The sequence below is a fragment of the Dama dama genome, chromosome 2 (genome assembly GCF_033118175.1).
Source record: "Dama dama isolate Ldn47 chromosome 2, ASM3311817v1, whole genome shotgun sequence".
Taxonomy (NCBI): domain Eukaryota; kingdom Metazoa; phylum Chordata; class Mammalia; order Artiodactyla; family Cervidae; genus Dama; species Dama dama.
The window spans coordinates 22,686,965-22,705,568 of NC_083682.1; the positions used below are offsets into that span (position 1 = coordinate 22,686,965).

At 39.2% G+C, this 18,604-nt stretch overlaps 2 protein-coding genes across 6 annotated transcripts in view; one reads left to right on the forward strand and one right to left on the reverse strand.

The window, feature by feature from the left end:
• Positions 1-937: 937 nt before the first annotated feature.
• Positions 938-14,007, reverse strand: SPA17 (sperm autoantigenic protein 17). Its single transcript, XM_061167652.1, has 5 exons — positions 13,924-14,007; positions 12,653-12,833; positions 7,097-7,167; positions 4,665-4,739; positions 938-1,230 (listed from the first exon to the last, which is right to left on the reverse strand). The coding sequence occupies exons 2-5, from the start codon at positions 12,804-12,806 to the stop codon at positions 1,087-1,089; spliced, it is 444 nt and encodes a 147-aa protein (XP_061023635.1). The 5' UTR covers positions 12,807-12,833; positions 13,924-14,007; the 3' UTR covers positions 938-1,086.
• Positions 14,008-14,017: 10 nt separating this feature from the next.
• The window catches only part of SIAE (sialic acid acetylesterase), a 36,193-nt gene continuing 31,606 nt past the window's right edge, over positions 14,018-18,604 (forward strand). For 2 of the 5 annotated variants that reach the window (XM_061167617.1, XM_061167624.1), the window contains exon 1: positions 14,097-14,249. In XM_061167617.1, coding sequence (XP_061023600.1) covers positions 14,183-14,249 — 67 coding nt within the window. In that variant the 5' untranslated portion in view covers positions 14,097-14,182. Of the gene's footprint in view, positions 14,250-18,604 lie in introns of all 5 variants that reach the window. The other 3 variants (XM_061167607.1, XM_061167601.1, XM_061167592.1) reach the window with 3 other exon arrangements.

Genomic DNA, 18,604 nt, shown 5'->3' on the forward strand with positions numbered 1-18,604 from the left:
CAGTTTTAATCACTTCCCATGTATAATAGAATTATTGAAAAAGTTAACTGGCATCTTATTTTGCCCTGTTATATATTCACTAGGGAAAAAAATCTTTGTCTCTTAAATCAGGCAGAACACTACCTTAGTCTGCTGGTAGATGGCAACAGCACTAATTAAAAGATAAGATTCCATTTTCTCTCCATTTTATTCTGGGAAGGGAGCTGCAACTTTTGGCCTAAGAAGTGAGCCCTGCAGTCTTTTTGATATTCAAGGGTGGGGAAGCCTCAAAAAAGGAAAACTAAACTTTCCAAAAATAAGGCACTGAGAGCCTGAAAAATAAAAGGCATAGGCTCCTGAGTTTGTGAAACATGTATTATCATTTACAATTTAAAGAAACTTGGGGAATTTTACCTAAAGAACAGAGCACCTATGACATGATGATAGATTTTGTTTTTTTGTAAATATTATATATTAGTCTAGTTCTGTGTAGTTCTGGAGAGCAAGACAAACAAAAAACTGCCAGCTACATGAGTGTTAAGAGCAGATGTTTACTGCTAACTCCCAGCCCATGAATTGTGCTCAATACATTTTTTTCAATAAAAGATTGTCTGCATGCATGACAAGTGAAAACCAATGAGTGAAACTTCCAGGGAGACAGGGTTTTTGACTCAGTTTATCTTTCAAATAAATTTGAGTTACTCAAAAACTAAATGGACTATTCTAGAAAGGCAGTAAAATTCTCTACTACTGGGAGTGAAACAAGAGACAAAGGACTATTTTTCAGGGATGTGATAGAGAATAGTTATTCATTAGATAATGGTTAGGTCAGACACTCTAAATCCATCTTTGTAACTCTAAATCCAAGGGTCTCTAGACATACACTTGGGAGAAGTATAAATAAGACTCATGATATCAGAGAAATCTTCAAGAGGCATGTGTTCAATGGCATGTTTATTAAACAAATGCTCACGACAGATTTTTCACAACAGCAACAAATGCTACTTCACTACATCAAATCTCACTTACTAAGAAAAAAAGACAATCACAACAAGGTTGATGGATTTGGATTCTTTTCTTGTTTTCTGTGGGGTAAAGCCAGTCTCCTCACTCGTTTTCCTCTGTTTTCTCCTCTTCAAGATCACTCGATTTCATTTTCTTTACCTCCTCTCTGGCTAAGTGTCCCCGGAAGGCTGCCTGGATTTTGAGAGCAGCATTCTCTTCCATGTCCTTGTCTTCTTCAGGAGATTCCTTCCCAGAAAGGAGAACAAGTAAGAGACTTTTAAACATCCCCCATATTTTGATGCCATAAAAATAAATGCCTAAATTTAATCAATTTAGGGATGTAACAGTCAAGATGGGTCACTTCCTGAGGGAATTTTACATGTCATCACACTGTATATGTACCAAATGCTGTCGTTGCTTAGTCACTAGCTTGTGTCCGACTCTTCGTGACCCCATGGACTGTAGCCCTCCAGGCTCCTCTGTCCATGGGGTTTCCTCGGCAAGAATACTGGAGTGGGTTGCCATTTCCTTCTCCAGGAGATCTGCCCAACTTAGGGACTGAACCCTTGTCTCCTGCATTGGCAGGCAGATTCTTTACTGCTGAACCACCAGGGAAGCCCCTATGTACCAAAGAGTGAATGCCAAGATAGTAGGCATTTTGTTTTGTCACTCTTTGATGTGTCTCTGCAATAAAAGATTGCTGTCAATTTTTTCCTCCCTGAAATAGCTCCTATTTAACAGCTTCTTATTTAACATTTTTTTTTGGGGGGGGGGAAATAACTCAGAATCCTTGAAGCAGGGTAAAAATGCCAAGAAGAATAATAAGTGTGCTGTTCAAAAGAATGGTGATTACACAAAATGGATTAAAGTATTCTTATATTCTCAATGATGAGCTAATCAGAACCATATATTTAAAATGAAATGCCACAGAGGAATCCATTTAATTCGACAAAATCAGTTTTAACATGATTAGTTGAATTTTTGTATATAGTTTTCTTCTTTAAAAAAAACAGGTATAATTTACAGATAGTGAAATGCACACATCTTCAGTGTACAGGTCAACATACAGCTTTTAATATGATTTTTAAATTTTAAAAGTGATACATATACATTTAAAAACTTCAGTACAGTGGTCGTGAAGGTTTCCTTTGTCTTACAAAGTTCTACACCTAAGAGGAAACCGTTATTACAGATGAAGTAAATATAACCTTATAAAATTTCTCTATATATCAAATGTAACCACATGGGTATATATTTGCCTTTTTATTTAAAGAAATGAGATCATGCTAATCACAATGTTCTGCAACTACTTTTTCCATGTGACAGTGAATCTTGGCTCTCTTTTTCTATGTTATTCACTACATAATTCTGCCCACTTTCTAATGGCATCATTGTATTCCATTGCATTGACGTACTTTGATTAATTTACTCATTTGCCTACTAATGGACCTGTGGGCTATTTAAACCCCTTCTCCCCCCATGACAAAGAGGCAAATCTAGCTCTTGAAATTTATTAAAATGCAAACAGATTGGTATAAAATTCTCTGAAATGATATCCTAACATGGGCAAACGAATTATGCTGAAGTCAAAAATCAATGGGATCGAAATTCAAAGTCAAAAAACCTGTGTAAGGGCATCTGTTAGAGATGTAAGGAAAGGATACTCCCTCCCTTATTTCCTGACCTCCTAGTGTATCTTATGCTCATGTTAAGCAGATGGAGTTGCACTGAAATGAATTATAAAGGTTATAGCAAAACTCATATCCCCCTGGGGAGGGGGATGCCCATTTTGGGTGTTAATTACTGGGTAATTAACTGGGACATTAATATATGAAAAGAAACTCGGAAGTCTGGCTTCAACACTGTAGACAGTGAGTTCTTCTCACTAGGCTTGGTCCTCTTCGATCTGGATGATGAAGCATATAGATAGTGATATGTTTATAGTAAATGTTTAACAAGTGGCTCTTCAGAAAAAAAATAGTCCTGATCTGTAGTATTTATGATGATCTTAATACTCCCACTGCAGCTGATTTCAAATATCAAAGTGATATTTGGGGTGGTGTAGATATGTGCACAATTGTCTCTTAAGAGCTAGCTTTAGCACACCACTGAATATAAGCATTTTGAGGGTGGACAGAGCCTAACCCACCATCGCTTGGATGTAGGCCGTCAGGCAGAATTTTGTAGAGTGAAACACATGGAAGATGAGTAGCACTCACTGAGTGAAGCCATTTAATTTGACTGTAATAAGTAATTCCCCATGAGAATAATTTCCCCATAACAAAGTTCCTTTGTTATGTCTGAACCTTTGCCACTGTGTGGTGGGGACAGCCTCGATTAGTGAAAAGTTTCCCAAGTGGAAGAGGAATCTGAAGGATCAAGGCTTAGACTATGATTTCAGTTTGTTCTTCTCCTTGGGAGATTTTCCCCATCTGTTGACAATCTTGGAAAATAAGATTTTCTTTATAAGGGGAGGAATAATTTTCTTTATAAGAGGCAGGGCTAAAAATGATCCAGCAGTTAGTACATCATTGTTGCTAGTTATCTAGAAAGCAAAATCATTATTTTCACTTCATTTTAGTTTAGTTCAGTTGCTCAGTCATGTCCACCTCTTTGTGACTCCATGAACCGCAGCACGCCAGGCCTCCTTGTCCATCACCAACTCCTGGAGTCCACCCAAACCCATGTCCATTGAGTCGGTGATGCCATCCAACCATCTTATCCTCTGTTGTCCCCTTCTCCTCCTGTCCTCAATCTTTCCCAGCATCAGGTTCTTTTCAAATGAATCAGCTCTCCGCATCAGGTGGCCAAAGTATTGGAGTTTCAGCTTCAACATCAGTCCCTCCAATGAACACCCAGGACTGATCTCCTTTAGGATGGACTGGTTGGATCTCCTTGCAGTCCAAGATACTCTCAAGAGTCTTCTCCAACATCACAGTTCAAAAGCATCAATTCTTTGGCACTCAGCTTTCTTTATAGTCCAACTCTCACATCCATACATGACCACTGTATGGATCTAGCCTTGACTAGATGGACCTTTGTTGACAAAGTAATGTCTCTGCTTTTTAATACACTGTCTAGGTTGGTCATAACTTTCCTTCCAAGGAGCAAGTGTCTTTTAATTTCCTGGCTGCAATCACCATCTGCAGTGATTTTGGAGCCCCCAAAAATAAAGTCAGTCACTGTTTCCACTGTTTCTCCATCTATTTGCCATGAAGTGATGGAACAGGATGCCATGATCTTAGTTTTCTGAATGTTGAGCTTTAAGCCAACTTTTTCACTCTCCTCTTTCACTTTCATCAAGAGGCTCTTTAGTTCTTCTTCACTTTCTGCCACAAGGGTGGTGTCATCTGCATATCTGAGGTTATTGATATTTCTCCCAGCAATCTTGATTCCAGCTTGTGCTTCTTCCAGCCCGGTGTTTCTCATGATGGACTCTGCATATAAGTTAAATAAGCAGGGTGACCATATACAGCCTTGACATACTCCTTTTCCTATTTGGAACCAGTCTGTTGTTCCATGTCCAGTTCTAACTGTTGCTTCCTGACCTGCATACAGGTTTCTCATTATTTTAGCAATATGGATAAGAGACTGGATTCATATTTGGAGTATAATTTTAAATTGAGTGAAGTCATTTTTTTTTGGTAGGAACCCAACAGTACATGGAAAATATAACTTACTAAGGCTGTCTTCTCTTTCATAGATGTCTGTGAGTTTTCTTTTCCAGGCTCATGTTTTTCAGGTGATTCTTGCTCCTGGATAGAGGGGAGAGGTCCAGATAGGTAATGTGTCCAAAACAAAAAAGTCTTGGATCAAACTGTTTAAAGATGACTAAAGATTAAATTATTGATAAGTACTGGAGATTAAATACATATTATTTTTAAACAAGGAAAGCTGGTTGGATAAAAACAGAAAACTCTCAAGGGAATAGCATAAACAAATATTAAAGACCAAGGTACTGGTTAAAAAAAGTTTGACCTTCTGCCTTTGGAATGTGTGTAATATTGTTTTATATTAAAAACAAACCATTGGGCCGCGCGTTCCTGCGCTCGGCGCGGTCTCTACGTCGGAGCCCAGAGAATTTTTGATGAAATTGAGTCACGAAACTGTAACCATTGAATTAAAGAATGGAACACAGGTCCATGGAACAATCACAGGCGTAGATGTCAGTATGAATACGCATCTTAAAGCAGTGAAAATGACCCTGAAGAACAGAGAGCCGGTACAGCTGGAGACACTGAGTATCCGAGGAAATAACATCCGGTATTTTATTCTGCCGGACAGCTTACCTCTGGACACCCTGCTCGTGGATGTGGAACCGAAGGTGAAGTCTAAGAAAAGGGAAGCTGTTGCAGGAAGAGGCCGAGGCCGAGGAAGAGGGGGTCCTAGGCGATAATGTCTCTCAAGACTACTATTTCAAAGTAGAGGGGAAGGAAGACTAATCCATGACAGAGGAAGACTATGTGGCTGTGGCAGAGGAGTTGGAGGTCCTAAGCGATAATGTACCTGGAGCTTTTTTGTACAGGCTTTGTTTGTTTGTAGCAGTTTTTAATAAACATAGATGTTAAAAAAAAAAACAAAAAAAAAAAAACAAACCATTGTCTTATACTAAAACTTGATATGATGCTGTAACGAACCTTGAACAAAGAATAAAAAAGAGATGCCAATAGTTCCTCAAACAGGAATGAAATAAATCCTATTTTGTTCCATAATGTGCGGTCAAGTTGACTTTTTAATGAAGTTTGTAAATTAAAAACTAAGTTAAGGAAGTAAGTTTTGCTATGGGGAAGGATTTAAATAGAGAAAAAAGGAAACCAGTTCTATCTTGACATTGTTACTGAAATCTTCCTCCGGAAGAGCAGCACTGTTAATTCACAACCTATGGGAAGAGCTTCTTTAATTCATAAAACATAAATTTAAGGACTTATAAGCTCATCAAATGAAGCCTTTAGAATTCAAAAGGGAAGAAAAACACTCTAAAGTTGCTGTGACTTAAGATTTAAAAATTTTCAACATTATTCCTTTGCTTTCAAAAAAACAGGAACACAGAGATTCTAGTTAGATGGAAATAAAAAGAACACCTCTGTGTCTAGCAGGCACAAATGGATGGAACTTCACTTTTGAACTCACAGAATAAGTCTCAGTGGAATTTGCCCAGAAAATCCCCCAATCTACTCTGTAACATCATCAAAATTGGACCTTTGCTTACTAATTCTAGTACCTGCTGATGCTTCATGGCTAATGTATTATCATAGTTGTCTAAAGTAGTGCTTCTCAGACTACATCCAGATTCTGGTGTACCTACAAGTTACTCTGTGGATCCTGTTAAAATTTAACTTCTGATTTGGTAGACCTGGTGTAGAGCTTGAGATTGAATTTCCACCAAGTTCCAAGTTGGTGCCAAAGATGCTGGATCACACATGGCCTTTCTCAACCAGTGTTCCTCACTGGAGTTACAGAACATAGAATGCTTTAAGTGATTATTTTCTCAATTTTCCCAAGGATGGTACAGAAACATAATCATTCTGGATACAAAGGAGAGACACTGATTCCTGACATGCAATGGATGCCTTGGGCTTAGGGCTTAATTATTTTGAGGAGCCTTGGTTGAGAAAGGCTGGTTCTGAGAATGCTACTGAGAAGAAGATGGGTTCAGACTCTGAATGGATTGGCTTAATAGAGAAGGCTCTATACCATCTTTAATTCTAATCAGTCTTTTGTAAGATATCACCAATAATGAATAATTGTTTTATGTGTTTTATTTTATTTTATGAAACAGCACACATTAATTCAACCACTGTTTATTGCACATCTGCTATTGATAAGCACTGTGATACTGAATAACATTTGCACAATAAGTGAAAGTAATTATTCTATCTCTTTCAAGTACATTTTTCCTGTTGATCATCTGTAAATTTAAGCTAAGTATGGTACATGATTCAGATACCTTAGAAAAGCATTTCTTTCCAGAAAGAATAGCACAATTAAAAAGATTTCATAAAATATTTGTAATGCCTTTCACAACACACATGATTATGAGTGATCCCAAGGATCTCTGTATTGGAGACAGGGAGAAGTATTAACCAAATCCAGAAGCTTATTGGGACCATACCTTGAATGCATGGTTGTTATAGAAGCGGTCATCAACCTTAGCCCCCCATTCTGCTGGATCAAAGCTGGTTTCTAAATAACAAAAATATAATTCCAGACTTACTTTGAAGTTCATTAAAGTACATGCAGACTAGTAACATAAAATGCTTTCTTTTTCAAATTATAGGTCCTTTATTGACCCTTGAAAATTTTGTTGACATTGTAGAGAGCCTAGTGCTGTGGATATAACCAGTGATGATGAAGAATTAAATCAGATGAACCCTTGAGGATATTTAGAAAGGCAGTTAAAAAACCTACTTGATGACTTCATAGAAGTTATAATAAAATGGGAGTGGTAGAGAACAAATGCCAATACTTAAATATCAGTGTAGAAATGTATAATTATATACTTATAGAAACTTATTATGTATTAGTAAACATAAGAAAAATGTATAAAAATAAATGCTGAATAGTGAGGAAATTTGGAAAAATAAAAGATGGGAGAAGTTTTTTCTTAAAAAAAAGTGGGCATATTATGTAGTCAGGTAGACAGAAGTATTTATATTTAAATAGAATTTTTCTTTAACTTTTCATTATGAAGTATTTCAGACTTAGAAAGTAGAGAGAATAATATAACAAATTGCCAAGTGCACATTACTCAGATTCAATAATTACAAGCTCATGATTGATCTTATTTTATTTGTAACTTCATTCATTTTCCTGCCCTTTCTGATTATTTTCAAGCCAACCCCAAGCATCTTACTATTTCATCTATAAATACTTGCATCAGTATGCATCTCTGAGATATAAAGCCATAATGCCATTATCACACCTAAAAATCAAGCAATAATTTCTTAATATCATCAACTATCCAAATTCCTCCCATTATCTGGTATTGCTTGTGCTCAGTTGCTCAGTCGTGTCCCACTCTTTGCGACCCCATTGACTGTAGCCCGTCAGGCTCCTCTGTCCAGGGAATTTTCCAGCCAAGACTACTGGAGTGGGTTGCCACTTCCTACTCTAGGGAATCTTCCGGACCCAGGGATCAAACCCATATCTCTCGCATCTCCTGCATGGGCAGTCGTATTCCTTACTACTGAGCCACCTAGGAAGCCCCATTATCTAGTATTTTTATTTATTTATTTTTACTGTTGATTTGTTCAAATCAGGACCCAAACACACAACCTTTTGTAATGTCTTAAATCCCTTTTAATTGAAACCTCCCTATCTCCCACCCCACATTTTTTCCTTGCCATTTATTTATTGAGGAAATTAAGTCATTTTCCCTTTGGAGTTTTCCACAGTTTGGATATTTCTGATTCCATTCCCATTATGATTTTTAAACAAGTTCCTCTGCCTTTGAATTTCCTGTATATTTCCGGTTAGATCTATAGGTTTGATCTGATTCAGGTTTGATTTTTTTTTTCCCCAAGAATACTTTATAGTATAATATAGTATAGTATATAGTATAATTTATGGTATAATTCTGTTAGGAAATGTATATCTGGTTGTTTCTCTTTTTCATAGTTTTTATGGGCCTGTTGATAATGACTCGCTCAGATAATTTCTTTAGTGATTGCAAAATGGCAATGTTCTAATTTTATTATTACTTCTCTCTTTTTGGAGTATGCAGCCAAAAATACTTTACCTATTTGGTTACCCTGAAATACAGTTCTTACAGTAAAGGCAGGTTAGAGGTTTGACTATTTACCAATTTTTAGATTAATAAGTAAGTTCCTTAGGATCCTCTCAAGGAGTTTTCTGTTGTTTGTTTCGCTTTTCAGTAAACAATTATGAACTAATGAACATTTAAGAAATGGAATGAATTTCAATCCCCTGCATTTGTTCATCTTACTGATGTTCTAATCGTCCAAAATTGTCCAGTATGAGCTTATTCAGGTGTTCAAATGTTCCTGAGTCCTATGGAAACAACTCTAATAATCTTTGACAGTTTTCTTACTTTCTGGTACAACAAGGTGATGAGGCTAATCTTGCATGTTTTCTGCCCAGTTCATGGGATTGGTTCGTTCTCCAGGAAGCCCTGGTTTTTGGAAAATGGTAGTTATAGGTCACTGTCTGGGGACCAAGGGCTCACGGGTACTGGGCTGGTCATTGTTTTGAGGACTTAAAAAAAAAGTGTATAGAGCTAGGAAATAACCCTGTCACTTTTTAAAGAGAAAATCTACCATGAAGTCACTCTGACACTTTTCAATTCAAATTTAGAATTATAGGAGTTTATTAACTTCTTTCATTTTTATATTTGTATGTACTTTTTCTTACACTAAAAATCCTATTCCTAATAGGATAGTTAATTATTTGCTATGTCCTACAATGTATAAACAATGTATAAAAACTTCAAAATAACTATACTGGAATATTATTAACAGTGATAAATGAAAACAATTTAACATATTTTTTTAACATCATTTCGTTTTTAGGCTATATCCATCAGGAATGCTCAAAGCACTGTGTTATAAAGTAACATAAAATAATTCTTTTTTCTGTGGTCATGTTACTCATGTTAGGTTCATTTATTTCATTTTACTTCTAAATTTAGAAATTGCTGAACAATTTTAATTCTATTTTTATAACTATGTTAAACATACATGATTTGATTTAAGATATAGTCAGAGGAGTCTAGCTTCTATGTTATTCCCTCCACTCTTCCTTCTCCTGGTAAGGGTAAAAAATAATTTTTAATAAGATTTATTCTCCATTTAAAAATGTAACTGAAAAAAAATGTAAGTGAACAGTTACGTGTTCATATCAATACCTCTGTTAGATAATTGGTACATACTAAACATTTTCTTCTACCTTACTTTTTTCAATTAATATGCCCTGAAGATCACTCTATAGCATCACAGACACCTTCCTCATTTCATTTTTGCTTGTTTTTTACAGCTGCACATTTATCAGTAGTGTAGAGTTACTCAAGTTTATTTTAAAAAATCCCCTATGATGAATATTTGGGTTGCTTCCTCAAGTAACAATACAATGAAAACTGAATAAAATATGGGTCAAAGGTAAAAATAGATGTAATTTGGTAGATATTGCTAAGTCCCCTCCTTGGGATGGTTATCATTTTGCATCTCCTCAAGCAATCTATATGAGTGCTCATTTCCTCTAGTGTTGCCTACAATAGATTGGCACACGTCTGGCTTTTTGTCAACTTGATGAGTAGAGTTCTGTTGGCGGGTGGTGGGACTTCATTGTAGTTTTGGTTTGGGCTTCTGTTATTCTGTTATCATGGGTTATTTTGAGTACATTTTCATATGTTAAGGGTGAATCATTTGCACTTATTTTTGTGCAAATTGCTCATATCACTTGCCCATTTTTAATATAAGGTTGTTGTTTTCTTTCACGACTTTGACAAGCTTTTTATTCACTACATTTATTAACCCACTGTAACAGAATTTGCAAATATTTTTTTCTGTCATTTGTAGTTTTATTTTCCATGTGGTGATTTTTGTAAAAGTAAAAATCTATTTCTATGTTGCCAATTTTATCAATATTTTCTTTAATTGCTTTTGGATTTTTAAAGTATAGTAACTTAGCTAGCAAAAATTTTTCCTCTTTTATGTTACAGAGAAATTCATCCATGCTTTCTTCCAGTATTTGTATGGTTTCATTTTTTAAAATATTTAAATCTCTGATCAATTTGGAACTTTATCCTGGTATGTGATGTAAGAAATAGATCCAATTTAATCTTTTAACATCTTTATCTCAAGATCATTTAATAAAGGCCCACCTTTTCCCTAGAGGTTTGATACCACTTTATGTCATATACTAAAACATTTCCTGTCACAAAAAAATCTTCAAGATTAAGATGAGTAATTACCTATGAGGAATGCTGGCAAGGGAATTCTTGTACTCTGTGAGAGACTAGGCTAGAGGACTCTTTTCTGTCTTTTTGGAAAGGCTAAATTCTGATCCTTGTATGACCTCATTTACATGAGTGGAAATGGGTGTGGTACTTACATTTTTCAAAATAGTTTTACCCATTTTTTACTAGTTAGAAAGTTTGTATTCTGAGACCATTAATCTGAATCACCAGTTACTTTAATTATCATGATCTGGTGACAAATGACTCACATGGTTTTGTAATGGGATGTTTCTGAGGTCTAAAATCAAATAAACAAAGACTTTTTGTCATGAGTTTGTAAAATTAATGTTATAATAAGAAAATTAAAGTTCATTGCAATTCACCTCTTACTCTAAAGGATTTCTCTTAATAGCTTTTTTAGGCATTTAAGTTTCAGATTGGGTAACAAATATTCACACTGACCGGAAATGGAAAAGACTAGCAATTCAGAAAATTGGCAGAGATTCTGAGCTTGGTTAAGGTAGAGCAAAGAGGAGAAGGAGGTGGAGCTATGTAGTGTGTATGGGTGTTGTTTCAGTTCAGGCCTCACGGTAGGTTTCCTCCCTCTGTAAAACGATTAAAATGGAATGTTTACTTTTACGTGCTTGTGACTATTTCTTGTTTCTTGTTGTTTACTCACTAAGTTGTGTCTCTTTGCGACAGCATGAACTGTAGCCTGCCAGACTCCTCTGTCCAGAGGATTTCCCAGGCAATAATACTGGAGTGGGTGCCATTTCTTTCTCCAGGTGATCTTCCTGATGCAGCATCTTGTGCATGAGCAGGAGGATTCTTTGCCTTTGAGCCACACCAGGGCACCTTTACTACTCTGCTGGAATACTGTTATCAAAAGTAATGATAACAGCTTAAACAAAATGGTTGTTCTAGTCAGGGTTTTTAATAGAAACTTATAGCTGAGAATTTGGAAATTTTATTTACAGAATTTTATTTATGAATCTTAGTCTTTGGACAGTATGGGACCTTGGAAATACAGAACCAGAATATACATTACTTTCCCTAGCTGGAAGTTCACTTTTCAAAGCAGTTTTTCTCTGTACCTTTATTGAGGAACAGTTTCATACACCCCTATGAAGACCAACTTATTTAATCTAAGGAGTATAAATTTTTTTTTACAGCACTTAATAATACTTTCAAGTAAGGAGAGACAGGGAAGAAGACAGTCAACTGGCTGGGAGGCATAGGAACAATATTCAGGAAAAGAGCTAGGCTGGGTGTTCTCATGAGTTCCCCTTCCACCCCGCGTGTCCATGAGAAATACAAAGAAGGTCTGGGTGATAAACTAGTAATCTTCAATAATGTGAAATAATGTGATTCAAGGCACCCGCGTGTGTTCTAAGCCACTTCAGTCGTGTCAGACTCTTTGCGACCCCATGGACTGTAGCTTGCCAGGTTCCTCTGTCCATGGGATACTACTAGAGTGGGTTGCCATGCCCTCTTCCAGGGGATCTTCCCAACTCAGGGATCGAACCGTGTCTTTTAACTCTCCTGTATTACTGTATCAAGTTGGGTACTTTACCACTAGTGCCACCTGGGAAGCCCCTCAAAGGCTGTTTCAAATAACAAGAACTGTTAGTTGAAAACTCCCTGCCTCATAAAGGATTTCTGTGGAATGACACTGGTCTTAAGCAAGTCTCACCATAGTCAAACATTTAGTCTCTCTCTCTCTCTTTTTTAAATGCCTATTTTTAAAAAGCTTACTTTCTCTTTTCTCTAGAAGATTCTCAAAATATGCTGCGGCAAAAGCTGGTATATTGTCCGGTTGCTCCCTCAGAATCTCTCGTGTGAGCCCTTCAAGAAGATTTCCAAATCCTTGTGGAATTCGGTAGTGGGTGTTGGAAAATGGAATCGACATCTCCTTGGGAGGAACTGTCTACTGTACCTAGAAATGCATGAAAGAGTACTGTCTTTAAATTTGTCTCATTTCACTCAGATAATCATAACTAAGACCACAAATTATTTCTGAGACCCCAAATTTCTGGACTTCAATCCTTTCCCCCCAGTACAACCCAAGTCCGTCCATTTCTTCCAAAGAGTTTTAAAATTTTCCATTATTAGAACATTAAAAATATTTAATAGGTGAAATAATCTTAAAAAATTACAAAAATCACAGATTTTCAGTATGATACTAAGTACTTTCTCCTCTCTCCCTTTCCGCCTTTAAAAGGGTAATTTTTCCTATCCCACAGGAATTTAGAGAATGATTGCTAAAATTTCATCTTGAATTGCAGAAAAAAAAACCCCTTTTAAGGTCTCAAAAAAAAAAAAAAAAAAAAAAAGTCAGTCAGTCATTGAAACTACTCTAACTGGTCGAATGAATATGTTTCAGACTTAAGTCGCTCCCCTGGCTTCCACTTCTAAAGTATGACCTAGGATGCCTCGTTGAAGCATCTCTATACTTGTGGAAGAGGCAGTGCGGCGACAGAGCCAGCCTCAAAAGGTTTTGGGATTCTTACTTTTTTGTTTGTTTGTTTGGTTTTCTGTCTTAGCATACAAGGGCCAGACGAGGATAGCTGCTAAGCAGCGGGTTGGGCTACTGAGTCTGCAAATAAGACTCAGGCACCTGGTCTGTTTGTGACAGCGTCACTGCCGAATAAGCCCGGAAGTCGTGGTAGGGGTCTCGGTGGGGGTCTAGAAGGTTTAATGAGGCCGAATCTGTGGACTTTCTTCTCCTTCTCCTTCTTCTTTTTTTTTCTGACGGAACAGGAGGTGAAGCATTGAATCATTGGTTGTGAAGAGAAAGAAACCCTGGACCGACGTCGGGAGTGGAGGGCGGTCGGAGAGAGACCACAGGTCTCCTGGGGGGGCGGGACGTCGAGGATCTGGGATTTCAGACTCGCAGAATGGGCTACTGGGTTCCCAGCCTGACTTCGGCTTCCCAGATTGCGGGAGGGGATCCTGAGAAAATACCAGAGACGAAGGGAAAAGGCGAGGTCTCTATTTCGGAGAGGAAATGGGGTAAACCGCCTCACCTCTCCGTTCTCTCAGAGCTGGAGCCGATGGTTCGGGTTGTTTTTTCTCGTTGCCGGGAAACCGTTTCCTCCCCGCCCCCGCTCTTTCCACTACGGTGGCCGAAGAGAGGCACGGGCCTGCCCGGCGGCCACGGACGGCTTCGCGGACTGACTGGCCTGGGAAGGGCGGAGTCAGGCCTTTTCCGCCCCGCCCCGCGGCCCCGCCCTCGCTGGCGTCCTTGCCCCGAGGCCTGCGTGGCTGGGACGGCTTCTTGCCAACATGATTGCGTCGGAATTTGTCTTGGGTCTGGTGCTGCGGTTATTCCTGCAGGCCCACGTAAGTGCAGGTGAGGCGGCCGCGCTCGGCCCGACCCCTGCCCATCCGTCGGCCTGCGAGGACCGATATTCCGCGTCCTCCGCAGGACCGCCCCCGGCGCCTGCTTCTCTAGGTCGGGAAAGGATCCCCTGGCAGGAACCGGGTTCTACTGCCCAGCCCTAGGTTGCAGGTGTCTGCTTCCTCCACTCCCTTCCACCGCCCTTATGACGCCTCGCGTGGGGCAACGAGAGAGTTGGGTTTATCTCAGGAAGGGAGAACTAGGTGTCCCAGACCGAGGCTCTCAGGGTCTTTAAAGAACTGTGGGGGAACTCGAAGGGGAGGGGGCGAAGCTAGTTAGATAATATTTGGAAACGGGTGACTGAGTCATCCGAAACGTTTCAGTGCTGCCCCCTCAGTGGTACCTTTGAGGAGGGTTTGCCCCGGGCTGGATTCCTTGGGGGAATTAACTTTTACTAGTTTAAGTGGTGATGATGGCTAAGACAGACAGCCCCCTCACCAGCTCGGAGTATTTAAGACTCAGCTTTGATTCCTGCTCGCGGGCATTGATAGTGGGATAATAGCCGTTTTCTTGGGGAAGAGGATGACTCACTCATTTTGACTGTTGTGCTAGTCATATCGTGTCGTTTGACCCGGAGCTGGACGCTGGGTCACAGGAAAGAAAGTTTAAGTGGGAGAACAGACGGCGTGCAGAAAAAGGACTGTTGCTCTATGTATGAATCCGCGAAGTACAGATGCAGACAAACTGCAGCTCATAAGTGGTTTTCGGGGTTTAACAGAGGCATAAACTAGCGCTCTGTATATCATTTTGTGATTCATCCCCACACAGTGACCTTTTGAGTCCAATATATGAAGTGGGGAGAAGGGAAAGAGGGCCAGTATTAGTTTCTATGTTAAAGGCTGTTAACTTTAATATCAGTATTTTATTTATCTTTGCCTTTGGGTCATATTGTTACATAACCTTCGTTAACAATGACTTTTGTTTTTTCATTCATTGATGCTCTAGGTTTTCTTTCCTTGGTATTTGGTTGCATATCCTGACTTCTTCAAATCATTCCCTCTCTTCGTTTATCATGTAATATTTGAAATGTACATGAATATATTTAGCAGTGAAGCAATAAAATGAACACCCAAGGGCTTTACACACAGTTTAAGAGCTAGACTGTTGCAGTTTTATTGAGACTTCAAGGATATTCCTCCCCCAGGGAGTTACTAGTTCTTCACCAGAAGTAACCACTGCCCTCATGTTGTCAGTGGACTTTTAATAACTACTTTTAACATCCCAGAACACTAATTCCTGTTTTTCTACTCTGACACCCAAATGAAGAAAAAATTGAAGACCTAAAACAAAAATTTGAAATGTCAAGTGTCTTGTAGTTGACAAAAGCAATGACCAGTCCCACCACTTTACCACCAGTATCTAACTGTGGCAGAGTAGTGCTTGCAGTAATCTTGGAATCAGGTGGCTTGAGGTCTTATCCTGTCCTGAACTACTTGTGTGATTTGGGGCTAAAGAAGTTTAACATCTGTCATGTGACTAGTTCTCTGCCTGTCACAGTTAAGCTCCCCCATAGAATGTAAGCTTCCTGCTGGCAAGGAATTTTGTCTGCCTCCATTCCCCCCATCCCCCGCCCCAAATCTTTCCTTGTTGTATCCTCATTTCCTAAAATTGTGCCTGGCACATAGTGCATGCTAAGTCGCTTCAGTCGTGTCTGACTCTTTGCGATGTAACCCGCCAGGCTCCTCTGTCCATGGGATTCTCCAGGAAAGAATACTGGAGTGGGTTGCCATTTCCTTCTTCATGGCACATAGTTCAGTCACTCAGTTGTGTCCAACTCTTTGTGACCCCATGAACCGCAGCACGCCAGGCCTCCCTGTCCGTCACCAACTCCCTGAGTCCACCCAAACCCATGTCCATTGAGTCGGTGATGCCATCCAACCATCTCATCCTCTGTCGTCCCCTTCTCCTCCTGCCTTCAATCTTGCCCAGCATCAGGGTCTTTTCAAAAGAGTCAGTTCTCCGCATCAGGTGGCCAAAGTATTGGAGTTTCAGCCTCAACATCAGTCCTTCCAATGAACACCCAGGACTGATCTCCTTTAGGATGGACTGGTTGGATCTCCTTGCAGTCCAAGGGACTCTCAAGAGTCTTCTCCAACACCACAGTTCAAAAGCATCAATTCTTTGGCGCTCAGCTTTCTTCACAGTCCAACTCTCACATCCATACATGACCACTGTATGGATCTAGCCTTGACTAGACAGACCTTTATTGACAAAGTAATGTGTCTGCTTTTTAATATGCTGTCTAGTTTGGTCATAACTTTCCTTCCAAGGAGTAAGCGTCTTTTAATTTCATGGCTGCAGTCACCATCTGCAGTGATTTTGGAGCCCGGAAAAATAAAGTCAGCAACTGTTTCCACTGTCTCCCATCTCTTTGCCATGAAGTGAACATAGTGGGCAACTCTGAAATAAATAATATGCAAACTAGTTTTAAAAATTACCTAATCTACTTGGGTCTCAGTCTGTTGATCAGTAAATAACATTCTACCCTAGGGTGTAAAAGATCCTTTGCATCTCTAAAATTCTGTAAACTCAAAATAGAGTTGTGCACAAAGAGGTTCAATGAATATGTGTGGTCAAAAACAGACTAACCGAGGGGGTGGGGGAAGGTATTTTTCCCCAAAGTTTGAGAAGGTGGCTGCACGCACCCAGAACCCCTCATTTGCATGGTCTCGTGCCTGCAGCCAGCCCCCTCCAGTATTCTTGTCTGGAAAATTCTATGGACAGAGGAGCCTGCTGCGCTACAGTCTGCGGGGTCACAAAAGAGTCTGACACAACTTACTGACTGAACAACAATAACACCTGCAGCAACCGATTTTCTTCAATCCCTTCCCTACCCCATCCTCTTTCTGCTTAGCTCTTAGGCCTTGGGTTTTCAGGTTTTGTTCCATTTGAAGCACTTACCCAAGACTGGGCCTTCCCACGCATGCGCCTCTTCCCTTCCCTCCAGCAGGCTGCCAAAAGTGCTTATGCAATTCTAGACTGTTGTAGTCTCCACTTAGAGCATTTTGCTCCTGGTAGCTGTGCATCTCCAGCCCAGTGGATCTTCCGGATGATCTTTGATTGTCATGTAGATTTTCTGGTGGAGCAAACTCCTAAGAGAGAGCTGAGGATGTCTAGGGACTGGGCTGTTATTTGAAGTGCAGGACCAATAGGCCACCAGGTCTGTGTAGGAGACCCATTAGTGATACTGCCCTGTTAAGTATAGCCTGAGGGGCTGTCATCATTTGGAGCTTCCAGGGAGAAAAAAAATGTCAACTTTGTTAGTTCTGATTCTCTTTCCTGTCTATCATTTTTGTTTAAAACACTTGGAAAAAAAAAATCTTAATTTTGTTAATTATTTTCTTCTAGGGGGTTTTGGTCTGTTTTCCTCAGATAAAGTGGGATGTAAGTGAAAAAGTTTTTTTTTTTTTTTTTTCCCTTCTCTTATTAAGTTTTGATGAGGAATTCACTGAGATAATTTGGATAGATACTTGTTATTAATAAAATGCTTCGATATAGGCTGGAGGTTAAAAATAGGAATGATCTCGTTAAAGTGAATTCTTATTCAGCCTTGTTAGTGACTGTCTAGAATAGAATCCACAGTTTCAAGGGCTTTTTCTCTTTTCATATAATTTAGCTTGCAAAATGGGCGAATTGCAGGGCAAGAAAGACCTTTGGTTCAGACACTTTGACCTTGTGTCTCTCACTGACCTTGTTTTTTTGCATCTTAATTGATTTGAATTTACCTTAGAAGGAGTCAGATTTGTCACATGTACTCATAAAGGTTTATTTAGAATTTTCAGTGGGTTGTCAAAAAAACAATAAGGAGAGTTATTTGAGGGAAATTGACACTGAGAGAATGGAAGAGGGAGATAAAGAGTAGAGAGAAAAGATTAGAAAGGGCTGTGATGGAGAGAGGCAGCCTCTTTATTCCAAGCTATGAGGAGTGGGAGTGGTAATGGAAAGTAAGGAAAGGAAGTGGTTTATTTTTCTCATAAATACCATCTGTGAGATGCATAAAAAGAGCGTGTTTGGTGATTTTGGGGGGAGAGAGTCAAGCGTTAGAGCCAGGCCTGAGAGCAAAGGATCATGAGGAGCTTTGAAGGGGAGGAGGCACGTGTTAAATGGGTTGCCGCAGGCTCTTTGAATTTTCCTTACTGGTCATCTTATTCTGTGATGCATACTGCTGGAAACTGTCCTTGTAATGCTGCTTACCTAATTAGGAGGAATAAGATCTGGTTTTAGAAAATTGAAAGGACAGGGTAACTTGGAATTCTCACGTATTAAGACTGCGTGTTCCTCGCTGTTTCACCACATTCAATCTGGCA

Excerpts from the sequence above, each read along its gene's own strand:
- SPA17 (XM_061167652.1), bottom strand. The coding sequence starts at position 12,806 with ATGTCGATTCCATTTTCCAACACCCACTACCGAATTCCACAAGGATTT. Across the intron at positions 4,740-7,096 it reads ATAACAACCATGCATTCAAG|GAGCAAGAATCACCTGAAAA; the intron begins GTATGGTCCCAA and ends CCCTCTATCCAG. Across the intron at positions 1,231-4,664 it reads TGAAAGAGAAGACAGCCTTA|GAATCTCCTGAAGAAGACAA; the intron begins GTAAGTTATATT and ends CTTTCTGGGAAG.